General features: G+C 35.8%; 1 protein-coding gene across 1 annotated transcript in view; it reads left to right on the top strand.

The window, feature by feature from the left end:
- The window catches only part of GUCY1A2 (guanylate cyclase 1 soluble subunit alpha 2), a gene marked incomplete at its 5' end in the record, with an annotated part of 275,265 nt that overhangs the window by 171,291 nt on the left and 84,482 nt on the right, over positions 1-19,492 (top strand). Inside the window, one exon of the mRNA XM_006151043.2 lies at positions 6,635-6,778. Within this exon, the coding sequence (XP_006151105.1) occupies positions 6,635-6,778 (144 nt within the window). The remainder of the gene's footprint in view (positions 1-6,634; positions 6,779-19,492) is intronic.

Raw genomic sequence — 19,492 nt, 5'->3', positions numbered from 1 at the left:
ATACACACACACACGGATGCACAATAACATGATGTATAGTGTGACAGTGACAGAAATTTTTCCATTGGCTGTAGAATTAAGAAAGTTATAGATCCAGAAATAGGGAAAGTGAATGTGAAAAAAGAAACACTTTCCCTAGTTTGCAGTTTGGCTCATCATGTGCCCTAAAAGAGTTGTGTACTTAGCCAGGGGAAATATTTTTCTTCTCTTTTCAAGACTTCTTTAAAAGTAGTGAATGTAAATAGTGCCAGGGTCCTGTGTGCATAACCAGGGCCTTTAGAATAAGTAATTAGACCTAGTTTCCATCTGTCTTCTGAGTCAGGGTCTTTGGGAGTGACCAGGCTTGACTTTAAAGCTATACCGGGAGAAAGAGCTGCCCACGTGAAAAATGACAGTAGCTTTAGGAGCAGGTGACATCCCCCTGAGGCCATACACGAAATGAGTGCCTACGTCCTGAGGATGCTCTCTCTGAAGTGCCAGTCTGGGTTAATAACAACGCCAGCTGAGGACTTTCATTTCCTTCATGACAGTGATAAGACCCATAGAGAGTTAGAGGCACTATGAGGCTCCTTTAATGACTCTTTATCAGACCTTAGTTCTGTTGCTATTACTCATGACTTGACAAGGAGTGCGGGTGCAGAGCTCTAACTCTGCAACGCTAATCTCATTAGTATATAAAAATTAGTTCCAGAATATTGGATTTAGCATCAGAACATAGAAATGAAACATCTATAATGAAGAAACATCTATAATGAAGATGCTCATGTTGAATAATTACAAGAATATTTACAAAAACTAAAAAGAGCTGCTTAATATTTTGCTTTTTGGGTAGCTATTTTATGAGGGAGTGGGTAGACTAAAAATGTTGAGGCAAATTCCTGTTACGGTGTCTGATTAAAATGAGCATGCATGTGTCCACCTGCCAAAGAGGAAGAGGCTGCTTCTTGGTCCCTGTGGGGGGTGTAGCTCCTGTCATTCAGTTTTGGTTACTGTTTTGTCTGTCTTAGCAATGCAGATGAGGACCTCCCTCACTTCTAGAGTTGGAGTAGTGGGATGTGGCGATTTCCAGGATGCCTCACCTTCCCAGCCTTCATCTGTGATACCTTAATTTTCTATTGGCACTTCTAGTACTGGTGAATGTCCTCCTTTATGGAAGCAGAACCCTCTCTTCTCACCATAAAGTTTGAGTGAATATCCTACCGAGATGTGACTGAGTCTGGGCTTGAGGCAGTTGCTGGTATGGAGGGTTTTGTCAAAAAGGAGATGACTAAAGACTGCTGTCTTTTCAAAGCCAGCAGAAGAGATAAGGAAAGAAGAGGAGATGGTGGGTAAAAAGAAGGTGGAGAGATGGGAATCCCAGAGAAGGAAAAAATAAAGGTAGAAGACAATGAGATGATGTCCATGGGGAGAGCAGAGGAAGTGAGGGGATGTAAGTGAGAGAGGAGGCAAGGCCCTAGCCCCAGATGGGATCTCCTCTTTTTATATAATCATTCAACTTTATTATTGTTATTATTTTAAAATTTTGGTATAGGGCACATGTGCTCACCAGAGAGAGAGAAAGTGAGAAAGCAAACCACCAGGTCCAGGACTCTAACTGTGGATAACCATATGGGAATCCAGCACCTTAACCACCATGCCAACTGCTGGCCCCAAGTATAACCATCTTTAGTCTTTTTAAAAATTTATACTCAATCACTATATATCATTACAGCATACCAAATGAATTTTCCCATCATGAATATACTGTATATTCATTCAGTCAAAGATATTACTATACGCATTATCAACAGATAATTTTCCATTTTTGTGTCTCTTAAATGTTTTACTGCGTTCTTTTTCTCCTTTATCCTCTCCCTCTCACCATCCTTCATTTCCCACCCTCCTTCCACACTGCCTCTAGTATTCTCAGTTGCTCTTCATGACTTTATACCTCCCAGTCTTTCAGTTTATGACATAAAGTGCAGACATTCAGTATATATTGAGTGGGGACATACAATGCCTCTTTTTCATAGTCTGGCTTGCTTCATTTTAGAGTAAATTTTCCATATTCATCTACTCGCTATCAAATGCCAGGGTCTCATTGTTTTTTTATGTCTGAGTATATTCCATAGTTTATATATGCCACACTTTTTCAATCCATTCATCTGTTCATGGACATTTGGGTTGGTTCCATGTCATCTTTATTCTTACCTAATGTCCTCTAAGAACAGGTTGGAGATACTGAATATAAATGAGATGCACAGTTTTAGAATGTGTGTGTTGTATTTAAAACTCTATGAAAAATGCTGAGACAATTATAAAGGAATTCAGGACACATTTGACTTTTTTTGGACAGTATTTTCGTGGTTCATTTACAATGTCCACTTATTTTCTTTGCTTTAGCTCAAAGAACAAACCTCAAGAACAACTAGAATTGATATATAATAGTTTGATTTTCCCTGCTCTTCATGGAGCAAAATGGACTAATTATTTCTAAGGGGATCCACTAAAATTTCCATATACATTTAGTTTGCTAAGCTTGTAAAGAACTGTCTTAAATAAAGGGAGAAAAGAGAGAAATGGAGCTTTCATGGAAAACTGCATTATTAAGGCAGTAGTGTTTCCGCCAAGATTTTGAAGATGCTGAATCTATCAGGAAGAAAAGAAAAACACCATAGAGATAAGTATATTACACTTTGCAGACATTTGGGTATTTGAAATTCTCTAAGTGATTACCTATTCATTTTTGTCCTTATTAATCCTATTCACCAAATATGTTTTATTTTTCTTATCTGGGATGAGGTAGTTTGCATTTTCCCATCCCTTTTCCATTAAGCATGGCCATGTGACTTACTTCAGTGAATGAACTGTGAGATGAAGCTAAATATGTGAGGACTCCAAAAAATGTCATGGCAAAAAGGAATTAAAGTAGAAGTGTATTTTGATACAAAAATATATTTGAAATTCATGCATTTTTCCGTAAAATGCATTTTCCATTAATTTTTTTAAAGAATTATTCAACTTTATTTATCTATTTATTTTTAATTTGACCAGAGAGGGACAGAGTGAGAGAGAGAGAGGAAGAGTGAGAAAGCAAGCTGCCAGGTCCGAGACTCGAACTGCAGTCTGCCATGTGGGAATCCAGCACCCTTATCCACCGTGCCACCTGAATTCCCCCCCCCCACCACCACCTTGTATGTCACATCTTGGAGGAAGCTTTAAGAAGAGCTCTTGTACAGTTTTTCAGAACCTCTTTTCCTCTGCCATGGCAACCAGTTTCACATATGGAAATTCTGTTAGCCTTGTTCTTGAAGAAAAGAGATCTGTAATAGTAGAGTTTCTCCCTGCCACCTCAATTCCTTAACTCACATGAATATGTAGCAGGAATACGAAACAAACCTTTGTTGTTTTAGGGCTTTCAGATTTGGAAGTTACATTGTTGTTGCAGCTTAATGCAGGTTAATGTAACCTAGCTTGTGGAAAAAAACCTTTTTAATAAGTTTGTTTCTGTATATTTGGTGTGGGTGAATAATGGTGAGAACTCCTGGTTCTAATAGGCATCGTTGTTAGTTGATAGCTCTTTCTTGCCGAGCTTCTTGATCCTATTGTTTCTGATAGCTGACCTCTCTTTCCATACTTGAAAACTAAATGCGGTAAAGTACTACATGATAACATAGGATTTTAATGTGAATTTGTTATATTTATATTGTGCATAAATTTATTTTATACTTCTTTATATCTGTTGGCAACATATTGGTCCAGTCTCCATGGTATTACATTATACATACCTAAAAAGAAAGTGTAACATATAACTAATTTCTGTGTGTTCTTGAGGTGCATATTATAGAAATACACATTTTGTAGAATTCAGTTGCTGAAAAGATAATGGAGGAGGATGATGATGATGATGAAGATTCTAAGAAGAGCTCATGTTCCAGGCACATGCGTGTTTAGAGTGACAGCAAAACAATTCCGTTAGTGCATCAGTTTACTGCCAATGTCTCTGATATCCAAAAACCAGAAGTCGATTTCAAAGTATGTAGTTGATAGCATTCTAGATTTTAAATTCTACAGAAATAAGAAAGGCTGGAATGTTGTAAGGATTAGCAAAGAATATTGTATTATTAGGGAAACATGCTACATGGTTACTTTCTAGATAGTTATTATTTGCTGGGTATCTTTGTCAGTGAGAATTCTCTTGTGAAAGTGTATTTCAGTCTTTAGAATAAAACCTTTGCCAACCTACATGGCATTGTCTATTTCTTTCTTTTTTTTTTTTTTCTTCTAAAGTTCTAAAGCACCATGGTGTATGCACTCACTGGAGAGACAGACAGAGAGAAAGTGAGAAATCACCTCCTCCTGCCCCATATAGTTGGCAGCACCACAATTCCTTCTCCTCTTTTTTCCTCTTGGGAGCACATGTGCCCAGAGTGATTTTCAAGCCACTGGGTCTGGGACTAGAATAAAATTATGCTGTAAAAAAAATAGACAATGCCAGGGCCAACAGGTGGCATAATGACATTTCCATATCTATATTTGATATTTCTAGATATCAACTAACAATGATGCCTATTAGAACCAGGAGTTCTCACCATTATTCATCCACACCAAATATATGGAAACAAACTTATTAAAAATGTTTTTTTCACAAGCTAGGTTACATTATGCTGCAGTTGGCCATGTGGGAATCTAGTTCCTTAATCATTATGCCACCTGTTGGCCCTGGCATTGTCTATTTTTTTACAGTATAATTTTATTTCTATTTTCTGGCAGTAGAAAATGAGTCTTGAAGTGAATATTTTGAACATGATGATCGTTCTGAAGGTACTTGAATCATTTTGATGATATTTTGTGATAATCAGAGGATAAGATTCTAATAATCAAATAACCAGTTTGGCATGACCTTTTTAAGTGTCCTCACAATATTCCCTAAATTAGCATTATAAGAACTTAATGCAATAGATCTTTTTAATACTATAGTGTTACAACGCATTATCACAAGACATTTATATTAAATATTATATAATATTTGTAATATTAACTATTATAAATAGAATAATTGTAATTCTTGATATATTTATGGTAAAGACTTCTCTAGTACTTAAGCCAGGTATTTCCTGTACAGATCTACATGGTGCCCCTAAAACATAGGGTAAAAATAAGCAAACATTTAGAATGACTCTTACTGTAGTCATGATTAACATGATTAACTTATTTATTAATTTGGTAAATACTTATGAAATAACTGTTTCAGATACTATATTAAACATTATGAATATAGAGGTGAAAAGATACAGTCTCATTCTTAAAGAGCTGGAGTATACTAATAATATATAGATGCATATTGATTATAACCTCTGGTAAATGCTATAGCAGAGAAATCTGGAAAATTCTGTAAAAACAGAATAGTGAAGGGACCAGCAGTTAGCGTAATGGCTATGTCGCTGGACTCCCACATAGTCAACCGTGATTCAAGTCCCGGACCCGGTGGCTTAAAACTCACGCTGGGCACGTGTGCGCCCAAGATCCCGAGAGGAGAATGGAGGAGAAGGGATTGCGGCGTGACCATCCCCCCTGGGGGGTGATTTCTTGCTTTCTGTCTCTCTGTCTCTCTCTGTCTGGCGAGCACACACACCCTATAGCAAAAACCTCTCAAAAAAAAAAAAAAAAAAAAAACAGAATAGTGAAGAGGATTAGTTCCCTTATTGAGAAATAATTAACAGGATCACGGAGGTCCTTATAGAAAAGGTGACTTCGGGATTCAGCAGTTAATATATTATTTTATCACTTTGGCTTAATTAATCATATTAGAACTATTAAGACGTTACCACCATATCTGTAGTGGATAATTAGAGTACTTTTACCTAAAAATAAGTTGTCTCTAGCTTTTATATGCCTTGAAAATTTGTGCCTTTAAAAGCTGGGGTAAATATTTAAAACATTTAACAGTAGCAATAGCCAATCATAATAGGTGCTGGCCACACAATTAGAACAGGGTCTGGAACAATTCCTACAATGGCTAATGCTATAATGGTGTGGTTAAAGATGGGTCTCTTACCCCAATCTCTCATTTCTTAAACATAACTAAAACTAGCTTCTTCCCTTTGTGATATCTGTAAAGATAAAGTGAGATAAAAGTATAGAACGTAGTTGACATAATCAATGGTATGCAGGATGAACTCGATAAATCTTAAGTATAGAACTATTAAGAGTAAGTAACAACAGCCCTGACAGCCAGTTACAAGTCAATCTAAAAACCTAGAGCCATTGGGAAAGTAGAAAAATAGAAGAAAAAAGAATGCTTTCCAGAAAAGGACTACTAGAAAGTTTGAAGGTGTTGAGAGGGTTGCTTTGGAAAAGGTTGTATCTGAAAATTGTCTAGGGAAAGTAATAATAATTCTATGAGGGATAATTATTTTATATCCCAGCTGTTCCTAATTTCAGCGATCATCTGTGGGATAATATTAATGACAGCCCTGGAGAGAGATGTCAGTGTGTGACTGTGGCTGTGTGCAAACTCTGCTGTGATTACACTCAGTTGTCTAATTGCTTAATTTATCGATGTTTTGCAGTAACATTTGTGATTGCAGATAACGAATCCTCTCTTCTGGCTCATTATCATACGTTTGCTTTTGCTGTGTCTTGATTACTGCAGGTGGAAACAATAGGTGATGCGTACTGTGTTGCAGCTGGACTTCACAGAAAAAGCCTCTGCCATGCTAAGCCCATCGCCCTGATGGCCTTGAAGATGATGGAACTTTCAGAAGAGGTGCTGACCCCTGATGGAAGGCCCATTCAGGTAACTCTCCTAACAATACAGACTGAGCAGTCGATGAATCTTAAACTGAAGAGGGCAAGATACTCCCTTCTGAGTTCCACTCACTGTGATGTGTAGAGGTAGACAAGTTGAGTCTCAGAGAGGATAAGGAACGACTACACATAATTCATCGATCGAGGTCAAGACCAAATAGAATATGGCTCAAAAAGGGAAAAGGTAAATGGAAGGCAGATTACTGTAGAGAGAGGAAGGGACTAGAGAACTAGGCCATGGGAAAGTACTTACTGTCAGTGACCAAGTCACCAAATACAAGCACGGATGATGGAGAGAAGCAGAGTCTGAGGAGTAATCCAGGACATGCAAGACAAGCATGCACAAAAATGGAGAACCCGAACAACCTCTAGTGTGGTGCAGGTGCTCTTTTTTTTTTTTTTTTTTTTTGCGAGGTTTTTGCTATAGGACGCGTGCGCTCGCCAGAAAGACAGAGAGAGACAGAGAGATAGAAAGCAAGAAATCACCCCCCAGGGGTCATGGCCACGCCACAATCCCTTCTCCTCCATTCTCCTCTCGGGATCTTGGGCACGCATGCACATGCTCCTGGCGTGAGTTTAAGCCTCCAGGTCTGGGACTTGAACTGCAGTCAAACACATGTCCAGTGACATAGCCATTTTGCTAACTGCTGGTCCCCAGGTGTTCTTTATGAAGCCTCAGAGTAGATGTCTACAGTTCTTTATGTGGCAGGGCTTGATGGTTGGAGTCAAATAACCAAAAAATCTTCTAAAAAGAGTTGTCGGCTCTTCAGTACTGACAACTCTCTGAAATCTAAGATTACCTCTTGGAGTGGATGAGGGCACTTACCTATGTCAGGTATTTCCACTTGACACTCATGATGGGTCCCCAAAGTGGCATCACTATGAATCCTTGTAAAGTAGAAATCTTCTCTTTGGAGAAGTAAAATTGAATTGAAGATAGCCCTTTTATAGCTACTCACCAGCTGTGGGTGATAATACAGAAAAGGGGACCTGCAGAGGGCATAATTGTTATGTTGCTGGACTCTCACGTAGTTGACCACAGTTTGAGTCCTAGACCCGGCAGCTTAAAACTCATGCTGGGTGCTTGTGCATGTGTGCCCAAAATCCCAAGAGGAGAATAGAAGAGAAGGGATTACAGTGTGGCCATCCCCCTTGGGGGGTGATTTCTTATCATTTTCCTTCTCTCTGTCTCTCCAGTATGATCATGCAACCTATAGCAAAAATCTCTCTCGACAAAAAAAAGTAGGAAAAAAAAGGAAAAGTTTAAAATTGAATATATTTCAGGACCAGCAGTTAGTGTAATGGCTATGTTGCTGGACTCCCATGTAGTCGACCGTGGTTTGAATCCTGGACCTGCTGGCTTAAACTCACACTGGGCATGTGTGCATATGTGCCCAAGACCCCGAGAGGAGAATGGAGGAGAAGAGATTGTGGCGTGGCCACCCCCTGGGGAGTGATTTCTCACTTTATGCCCTATAGCAAAAACCTCTCCAAAAAAAAAATGGAATGTATTTCTAGTTTTGGCATCATGGAAGGATGTATCCTCAACACTTCAGATTAAAACTATTAAAAGGCTGTGTTAAGCTTTTTTGGTTTTGTTTTGTTTCTAATGCCAGATGAAAAGTGAGAGAAAGAGCCAGAGATGTGGAGTGAGAGAAAGAAAAATTTCCCAGCACAACTTGGTCATGTTTTAATTCTTTCTCTCTGACCCTCTGTCTCATCAGGATCTTGGACATGTGTGTGCATATCTGGCATTCTTTTTCTTTAATATTCAATTTATTATTATTATTTATATATTTAATTGCTATACATAAATTAGATTGTAAAGAGACTTTAGCCCAGTTAAGAATACTATACATGTCCTCATCAATAGATAATAAACCAAGTCTGTGTCCCACAATGTCTTGCTTCTCTTTTTTTCCCCAAATTTCCTTTCCTATGCTCTTCCCCTCCCACTCACTTTCCACTTTGATATTTAATTTTTTAAGGAAAAACTATTAAGCACATCACTGAACTCATATATAAAAAAAAGATGTGTCCATCACACTCTGTATGGAGATAGGAAACAATTCAGTTGTATATTTAACCAAAGGTTTCTGTCAGTAGCAATGAGAGTAGGAAACTGGGAGAATGTTAATTTTAATACCATCTTCAAGGGATTTCCACAGATAAAGTGCTTTGGAAAGTGAATGGCTAGTAATAAAAAATAAACACCCAGAGGGAAAGAAAAGGAGTATGGGTAAGAACAAGTAATAACCATAGATGAGAGAGAGAGAGACCTGGAGTGCTGTCAGATTTCAAAATTATTAGACACAGAATCTTTAATATAATTAAATGACAGAGAAGCAAGGAAATCTGAAGAGGAAAATAGTTCTAAAATGAACCAGAGAACTTCTAAGGAATCTATATAATACTTTAAAAAAGAGAGAACTCAGCAGAAGAGGTTAAAAGCACATTAGAAATCACTGAAAGTTAGAGCTGAAGAATTTATCAATAATTAAGTCCAGAAAATTAAAAATAGGCAAATAGGAATGGGAATGTAAAATGTAAATATGTAGATGACACAGAAAAAGGACTTGGAAGAGGTAATAATACATGTTTAATTGGGGACCCAAATGGAGACAAGAGAGGGAATGCAGAAAGGATTTTTTTCCTGCAGGACCAAAAACATCAGTTGGTCGTCAGACAGTAATTCTAAAGAATTCAAATAATTCTACAAAAGAGAAACCATAGGAATTCAAAGGTAGACACATTTTAACAAGACTGCAGTGTATCAGAGAAATAGAGTACTTGATAAATTACAGCATTGAAATTGAGTAGTGGGGAAGGGATGGGCTAGTCAACTAGCCCATGGGAGACAACTGGCTGTCCATGCAGAAGACATTTGAAACTGGTCCTCTACTTTAGGACTGGAGCCATAAGTCTATTTCAGGTAGGTTAAAACCCATATATGAAACTATGAATTTATAAGTAGAAATTTTGACTGATATTAGGGAAGGTCGTCTTTGTGAATTAGACTAAAAATGTACAAATCATGGGGCCAGCAGATGGTATGGTAATTAAGGCTCTGGACTCTCACATAGCTGACTGTTGTTTGAGTCCCAGATGTGGTGGCTTGAAAAATCACTACAGGCATTTGTGCATGCATGACCCAAAAATCCCAGGAGGAGAATAGAGGAAAAGGTATTATGGTACAGCCATTTCCCTTAAGGGATGATTTCTCTTTCTTTTCCACTGTCTTTCTCTGTTTCTCTCCAGCAAGTCCACATGCCCTATGGCAAAAACCTTAAAAAAAAAAGTACAAATCATAATATATATATTATATATATATATAATATATAAAACTTTATGACATTTAAATGAAAACCTTCTTGCTTATCTAAGAACACCTAAGAAGTAAAAAAGATGACCATAAACTAGGAGAGTATTTTTTGTAAGACATGGAATTTTTGGCTAACCTCGTTAGTAATCAGATTAATATAAATTAATTACAATATGATACAGTATTTCTGCCTGCTAGTTTGTCACAGTCTGAAAGTCTGTCAGGGCCATTGCTGGCTAGGATCTCCGGCACAGGAAATCTCACCCCAGCTAGTGGAAATACAAGTCCTATTTACTTGGCATAGGCAAAATTTAACTTGTACATGTCCTGCAGTCCAGCAATTCCTCTCCCAGACGTTTCCTCCAGGGAAGAACTTGACATGTGTAGCAGAAGTCGCACACAAGATTATTCACAAAGATACTTTTCATAATAACCTCAAACTGAAGATAACTCAAATGTCAGCCAACAATAGAATATAAAACAAGATATGCCGTCTTTATACCTTAGTACATTACAGTTGGGAACATGCGTGACATCCATTACTAACACTGGCATAGATAAACGTAAAAAAAAAAATTGAACATAAAAAAAGCAAGTCACAGAGATAGGCTGTAGTATTACTCCATCTTATTAAAGTTAAAAATTGGCAAAAAATAAAATAATACACTACTTAGGAATACCTGCGTTGGTGGAAAAAGTATAAAGGAAAAAAAAAGGAATGATTAGCACAAATTTCAAGATGATGCTTACCTCCAAGGGAAAAAAAGATGATAGGAAGTGGGAGGATGTAATAGGGAAACTGAACATTTGAGCCATTTTGTTTATCTTATTACTGTTATTTAATGTCCACATACATGTTTATATTTGACCATTTAAAAGTGGAAAGAGTCTTTTAAGCACTCACACCAGTGGTAAAAATAGTAAAGTATGGAGCATTAGAAAGAGAAATCTAGTTTAAGTTCCCTTAGGGAGTAATTATTGAGTTATTATATGAGTGGAACTTCTACCATTTCCAGGAAAACAAACCAAAAGAATACTGTCTCATATCTGCTGCAGACTGCAAATATAGACAGTCCAGCTTGAACTCATACCAGTTCTTAAATTTTCAAGCACACAGCTGGGCAGCTTTACCATTTGGGGTTGTTTCTCTGTGTTGAATTTTCTTTATTGGGCATATAATGTTTGTATTGATTTCAGCATTGTCAAAGAAAACTTAAATTACCAGAGAACAAAGCCAGGGAATTGTGTTTTACAATGTGCTCATCAATATTTTCATTTGCGGGATATAATACAAGCTCTGTCTCATGAATCAGATAGTCTTATTAAATCAGGAGAGGAAATGTCTGTAAAGATTTAATAAGAACACAGAAAGAGAATTCAAAATAATAAAACCACCTTCATAATTTTAGCTTCATTACTAATTTATAGTATTTGCATGGTTTGGGATTCTTTTTGGCATATTAATTTGATTTGAATTGCCTTCTAGCTTGGTGCTAGGGGAACATTTCTGAACTTATTGAAAGAATCTTTCATTATAAAATGCTTAAGTGTTGCAGTAGAGTTGTATGTGATCATTTGATTGTTTACCTCAAGTTATGTGCTTTTAGGCTATTTAAAATAAAAGCTATTTAAGTTGCAGTAGTTGCTCAGAACAAAAGAAAGGCTCTCCAAACCTTTCAAACTAAAATAAAAATAAATTGATAATTTTTATATGATTTTACAAACCTTTAAGGCATTCTCAAATGATGGGAAATCGGAACCAGAATAGTCAATTATAATTGCTTGGAAATGATTAGGAATGTCCTTGGTTTATTGTAAAACTTAAATTTTTTCCACTTTAGAAGTAACCAGAGAATGTAGCATTTTATGTAGTCACTCAGTAAATACTCCAGCAAGTTACCATTCAGTAAGTAGTGAAACTTGGAGGCTAATTCTAGACTGTATCTACAAAGCATACGTAAATATGGTCTGTCTATGCAATAAACTCTGAAATACAGTCTACAGTGACTTTGGTCAACTTTTAAAAACAATAATTGTTTTTCATACTCAATCAATGTGTTTATTCTGTGGGTGGAAAATACAGAAGTGCCAGTATTATGACTATTCTTTTTTTCCCCTTCCCTACAGAGAATATGACTTTCTTATATTTTAAACAATAAACAATTGAAAAAATAAAATAAAATTTATATTCTATCCTCCCTGTTTGAGATAATCATATTGTGATTTTACTAGAAAGTTGCATAACTTCATAATGTTCTTTAATCTTTTTTTTTTTTTTTGGAGAGGTTTTTCGCTATAGGGCACGTGCACTCGCCAGACAGACAGAGAGAGACAGAGAGACAGAAAGCAAGAAATCACCCCTGAGAGGGTATGGTCACGCCGCAGTCCCTTCTCCTCCATTTTCCTCTCGGGATCTTGGGCACGCACGCACACGCGCCTGGCGTGTTTTAAGCCACCGGGTCTGGGACGCGAACCGCGGTCGACTAAGTGGGAATCCAGCGACATAGCCATTACGCTAACTGCTGGTTCACATGTTCTTTAATCTTGAGAACCTGATGTTACAAAATATTTTGAGTCAAATATTAAAGCTGGAAGACTAACTTACACTAATAGTTTAACAACTCTTTGAGTAAAATAACCAAACATTTATTACTACTTGTGGTTTATTCTTAAAAAAAAAAAAAAAAAATCTTGGTAGCTTGGTAGGGAAAGGAATATTGGGTTAGAGATTGACTAGGCAGATAATGTGACTGAGATTCAGGATGTATTAGAGAGACAAGTAGCATTTTCATCACTTAAGACTTTTGAAGAATACCAAGGAAGTGTGTCCAGATGTCACAATTTAAATTCCAGACATCAGTAGGGTGAGAGCAAGAGAATCAAGGGGAAAAGAAACAACACATTTAAGGGACAAAAAAAATGGAAGATTATCTGTTGATGATAACATATTTATCTAGACTAATATACAATATATTCAAGCTGCGAAAATTCATTTTACAAGCTGTAATGATAGACAGGAGTTGAATGTATAAAAATTTTTAGAAAATATTTTCATTTAATTCTCATTGGCAAACAAATTCTAATACCCTTCATTAGTTTAGAGAATAGTATATTTTATATAATGAGGCAATTATAGAGAGATTGTGAAACAGAATTTAAAAAAACAATGTGTAATCATGTTGTAATACTAATGCGTTTAGCAATCTCAATTGCAAGTTAGGAAAATAGAATGGATTTTTTTCTAGCCGTCTAGTCCAAAAGTTGAAACATTAGTGTACAATTTTCATGTATTGTAATATATTGTATTGTAGCTCCTTAAGCTCCAACTTCTTTTAATGAGTTTACAGAATTTTTTTAGATTAAGAAATAATTATTCCCTAATTAATTTTCAAATAGCTGTTATTTTAAGAAAAATGATACAGTTATTTTAATATTTGGTGGGATTTACTCTTTGCACATATGCAATATTTAATTAACCCTGGGGTATTATAACCTGAAATTGTATTTAGAAAAAGAAAAAATAATTATTTGATAACTTGATTAATTCTCTGATTCCTTGATAATTACATATTTATTAAATTTAATTAGTACTTTTTAATCCTAAAGTTTGTACTTACTTGAAATGTCCTAGGAGAAAAACCTAAAGGGTCAGAAAGTACTATGTGGACATTCTGTGACCCCAGTGTTAAGAGCCTGAACCCAGTTATCCTACTTCTCATGTTTCTCCTTTATGCATATTTGAATTTATATGAACTTCTTAGATAATACGTGTAGTGGCAGTTATAGTAAGTCATTATTTTATTGCAGTAACAATATACAAAATACTACATATTACCGATGGAATTTATAGCTAAGTATATTTTCTAGTGGATCTCCTCTGAATAGTGAGTTTTTGGGTATTAGAAATAAGCTTTTTAAGTCATGGGACCAACAGTTGGCATAATGGCTATGTCGCTGGACTCTCACGTAGTCAACTACAGTTCGAGTCCCAAACCTGGTGGCTTAAACTCATGCTGGGTGTGTGTGCATGCATGCCCAAGATCCCAAGAGGAGAATTGCGGCATAGCCATCCCCCCTGGGGGGTGGTTTTTCACTTTCTATCTCTCTATCTCTCTCAGTCTTTCTGGCGAGCACACGTGCCCTATAGCAAAAAAACTTCTAAAAAATTTTATTAAGTCATATATTTAAAGTATTTGTTCACTGAGATTTTACCAGCAGATAAGGTTATAACAGATTTTCTTCTATAGTTTGCTTTATTTTAATTATCAAAGCTTTGTTTGATACAGTCCTTTTAGAACTATCTTTTAACTAATACTCTTCATGAATGGTTGTAAAAATCACTTGTTAGACACTTCTACTCAATGCTAAATGTTAATTATAGCTGTTTATAGTGCTTTTACATTTCCATTTATCTAATAGATGGTTCAGATTGTTTATATTTATTTCCTTGGCTACATTATCCATAATGATTTTAAACTCTTTGCTTGGTAACTCCTCTCTCCAGAGTCCCTGTGATTATTACATTATCTGTTCTTTCTCTTAAATTTTAGTCATGCTACTTGTCTCTTGTATGCCTAATTACTATTTTTATTTATTTGGGTGCTGGACATTGCATCTAAAATATTACAGAAATAATTCCAGACCTAGGGTAGAATCTTCCTACAGAGAAATTGCATATGCATTTCTGCCAACAGGCTAAGGGTCTAGCAACCAGGGGCTGGATGACTTAAAACTTGGATTCAGTCTCTGTGAGGACCAATCCACTTGTACTTTTGATTTGCCTGTATCTTTTTGATATTACCCTTATGCCTGAGGTAATGCCTGCTGGAGTCTTATCTCAAAGTAGGGAGCGTTACTGAGGCTTTTTCCTTGAACATCCTTGGACTACAGCTTTTGTTCCCCTAGTTCTGTCAAAAATACTATCCAGTTTCTCACCCTCTCAGTTACCTCTTCTGTAGTCAGAATATTGGTATAGTCAGATACTGCTTTCAGTTTCCCATTATCTGTTAAGTTAGACTTTGCATGGATTTAGTCTTTAAGAAACTTAAATTTATATTAGATGTTCTCTTTAGAATAGTTAATACAATCTATTTCAGAGGTATTCCACCCAAAATGATTAATTTTAAAATGAAAAAATGAGATAGATAAATTCAGTTATGTGGGGAAAAAAGACTAGTATTCTATCATTATTTTGGAAATTACAATCACAGGCCTGATTGGGTGGGGGAATCAATTAGTCATGTTACTCTTGTTTTTTTTCTGTTTATTTTCTTTTGTTTATTGTTTGTTATGGATTGTAATGCAGAAACATTACAATTTAAAAGTGTTATATTCGCATTATTTAATAGGGTATATATTGAATTTAAAGATTGTGTCATATTATGGTTGTTTTTATGTTTTGAACACAATGTTTTAATTATAGACTCATTCTGGCATGATCCTATAGTGCTGAGCTTTAATGGAGCATTCTTAATGCCTTATAAGCCCTCTGTAGGATGTTGGCATAATTTAATATATACACAATATTATGTCTGTAATGTAGATGTCAATGAGAGAGAATTCCACTACTAGCATAGTTTAACTTTTACTTATAATCATGAGTGATTCCATTATTATATAGTCACAACTTCAGTCATGTGAAAGATCTTTTCAGTCCATGAATAAATACTTTATCAGGCATATATTTCAAAAAATTCTAGTCTTAGGACCAACAGACTGTGTAATAGTTACGTCACTGGATTCCCGTGTAGTCAACTGTGGTTCAATTTCCAGACCCAGCAGCTTTAAACTCAGGCCGTGTGTGTGTGTGTGTGTGTGTGTGTGTGTGCATGCCCAACATCCTGAGAAGAGGAAGGAGGAGAAGGGATTGTAGCATGGCCATTCCCTGTGGTGGGTGATTTCTTGCTTTCTCTTTCTCTGTCTCTTCAGAAAGTACATGTGCCCTATAGCAAAAATCTCTCTTAAAAATAAAGCAAAACAAACAAACAAAAAAACCTACTCTTGCTGAAAAGTTTGATTATATTTGTCAAATTAATTTTTCAAAGTAGTCCTTTTGTGAAGGTATTTTGTGCTACATGAAAATTACAGTGAAAGCACAAAAAGAAAGCTACATTGATATATACAAAACTGTGCATATAAAGTACAAAATTTCTTTGATTTTATGCAATAGTTGTTGACTCACATTTTTCAGAAGAGAAAACATTCTTTAGTGAAGACGTGGTTTAAATATTTTATAAAGTCAATGCTTTTAACTATTATCACTATACGGATAAATACTTCTGAAGAAGTTATAATCTACTTCATTGGCTTTGGCCTATATCCAGAGTACCTTTTTATTTAACTTTCTATCCTACTACTTAGTTTTTCAGCCCACTAACTAATTATTATCAGATGTACTAGTATAATGCCCGAAGAAGAGGCTGAAGATCATATTAGCACAGGCATTTGTTTTTATTTGATTTTCCAGTGATGTGCTTTAGAAATTACATGCCTCTAAGCAATTAGGCAGCTCATGTTTTTATTTATCTGAGGTTTATGTAAAGAATAAGAATCTCCATCTTCCAAGCCTTCTGCCAAAGAGACTATATAATATACTTTTAACCAATCCCCTTGGATATGCTAGCCCATTATTTTTGAATATGCTCTTTCTGTGGTATTCTTGAATAAGAGCTCTTCTATCTTTCACTGCCACTTTAACTTAAGTCTCTTATTAGGGTATATGCACATATGAAATCTCATATTTAGTCACAAATAAGAGCTTAGAAATCATTTCACAGTACTAGGGTACTTCAAAAGTTTGTGGAAAATGGAATTAAATTATGTGTTTATTTTGTTGCAAAAAGTTCCTAAAATCCACGAAGTATTTTCATAATACACATTTTCTATAGACTTTTTTCCTACTTTTTTCTATAAGCTTTTTCAAGTACCTTTTTCACTTTAGTCATTTTCAAAAATTACAAAAATAAAATGACCCCAGAAAACTAGCAAATAGAAGATAGTAAAAATCATTTATAATTTACCAACCAATCGTAATGCCATTTTACATTCTAATGTATATCTTTAAAGTGTTTTCCCCATAAACTTACAAGCATACAGAAATTGAAGGTATAGACTTAAAAAATAGATTATTTTTAAAACTTAGCAGACTTTCTTCGATTCAGTGATGTCATAAGACACAGAGTACCAAAGATGTGCTCATATACTGAAAATACAGGAGACTAGCTTAGCCCCAGGAAGCATCTTCCATTGTCATTAACTCACTTTGATTTTGTATTTTCTTGTTCCTGCAATTGAATTTTCAAATCATTGAAAGGCAGCACTTTAATTACCTGAGTTGCAAATGTGGCACTAATGATTCAGTGTCACAAGTGCTTTTAAAAACTGTGTTAAGCTTTGTGTTGATGTCATGTCAGGCATATGGTAATTGTCTAGGTCACCACTATAATATTCCTTATTTGGAATGTGGTATCCTAGCAACTCTCGCTTTTTTCTAATGGCTGAATTGATTTCTGCACATTTGTAATGCTTCCTACTGCAACAGAAATTGTCACCTTGTGCACAAATGTTACAAGATCAAATTTACATGTAGATTCAAGTCTAAGAAATTATTCTGTTTTATCACTTGCCTTTAATGTGTTTGTTCAAAGGTTAAACCAACCATAAAAAAATGAATTCAGTAAAACCTCATTAATTCAGACCTCACTCTTTGGGGAAATATGGTAATTTTGGCAACACTGTCCGAAATACATGCACATCATTCCTATTGGGAGACCTGTTGAAATTGAAGAAACAGTAATTTTGTCAGTCAGATGACCGTGTAATCACAAGGTCGATGGGAACACAGGTCGAGAGTGTGCACTGGGTGTGCCAGAGGAGGAGAGGTTTATTTTGGAGACAGCTTGCTGTTTCAACTCAGATGAATCTTGATTCTGCATGAATCTGGCTGGAGTCTTGCTGGGAGGGACTTTCTTATTTGTTCAACAAATGTTTTTTGAATGTTTTCTAAACAATTGGTTAGGTACAAGAGAGGTAAGGGTAAGCAAGCCAGGTTATACCTCCTAAGAATTAGTCAAAGGGGCCAACTTGTGCAAATGACTGATTTGGGTAGACAGTAGAAATGGACATGAAATTCTCTTTCTATTATCTCCTTCTTAGCATTGAGAGTTTTAATAAACTTTTATAAGTATTGGGCAAAGACTTTAATATCTTCATAGAGCAAATATTTAGGATTTTATTTATATTCAAACCTATTGTACATTACTGTTATGTCTGTAAATGTTCAATGTTTCTAGTGAAGTGAAGTTGAAAGACATTGAAAACTAACTATAAGGTAGTGATCGGTTTGACAATTTGTAAATTTTGTTGTTTAATCTATACAGAAACTCCATGTAAGGTGTATATGCAGTTTTTTGTTTTTTTTTTTAAAGTTTCTTTCTTTTGGGACAAGCAATTGGCATAATGGCTATGATGCTGGACTCCCATGTAGTCAAGCATGGTTCGAGTAGTGGACCCAGTGGTCCAGTGGCTTAAACTCATGCTGGGCATGTGTGCATGCATGCCCAAGATCCCGAGAGGAGAATGGAGGAGAAGGGATTGCAGCGTGGCCATCCCCCCTGGAGGGTGATTTCTCACTTTCTGTTTCTCCATCTCTCTCTGCCTTTCTGGCAAGCACTTGTGTCCTATAGCAAAAACCTCTCAAAAAAAAAATACTTTCTTTCATGAGTGAGAGAGACAGAAAGAGGAGACAGGTACTCCTAATAGTGTCTTCATGCTAGAATCTACCCCTAGCCTAAGCCAACCCTTGGTCATGGATTTGCACAAGCCTAAATATTCAGGGAGGTCTTTAGACATGAACTCAGAACCATCCCTTGTGAGTGAGCCTCACAGAGGGTTGTATTACCACTGTACCACCTATTCAGTTTTTATATATTTTTAAAAATCAAGAAAATAAGACATCTAGGAATTAAAAAATATGTATAAGATGATGAAAAAAATATTTAGTATATCTTTGATATGTAAGACTTGTGCCAGGTGGTTTTTCTTTTCTTTTTTTAATACTTTTAAGTTGTTTAATCTCCTGTCCAAATCTCTGTGAAGTAAATCTGATAGATCTTATTCTATATTTAAATAATATAAGGTTCAATAAGTTTATGTAATTCGACCAAAATTATATAGCCAGTCAATTGCAGAACTGAATTTGAACCCAGATATAGCCGCTTAAAGAAAAAAAAAAAAAAGCTTTGATGCTTTCACTATGTCAAACTGCCCAGAATGCTTAGAGTAGAATTTTGCCAATAATAAGTTCCTATTTACCCAGTACTTACATAGCAGGCATTATGCTAATAAACTAGCACACATATATATTCTCTTTCTTACATGTTC

The sequence above is a fragment of the Tupaia chinensis genome, unplaced genomic scaffold (genome assembly GCF_000334495.1).
Source record: "Tupaia chinensis unplaced genomic scaffold, TupChi_1.0 Scaffold000311_2, whole genome shotgun sequence".
NCBI classification, from domain to species: domain Eukaryota; kingdom Metazoa; phylum Chordata; class Mammalia; order Scandentia; family Tupaiidae; genus Tupaia; species Tupaia belangeri.
Note: the sequence above shows the minus strand (reverse complement) of the source record. Positions and strands in the feature narration are given on the sequence as shown.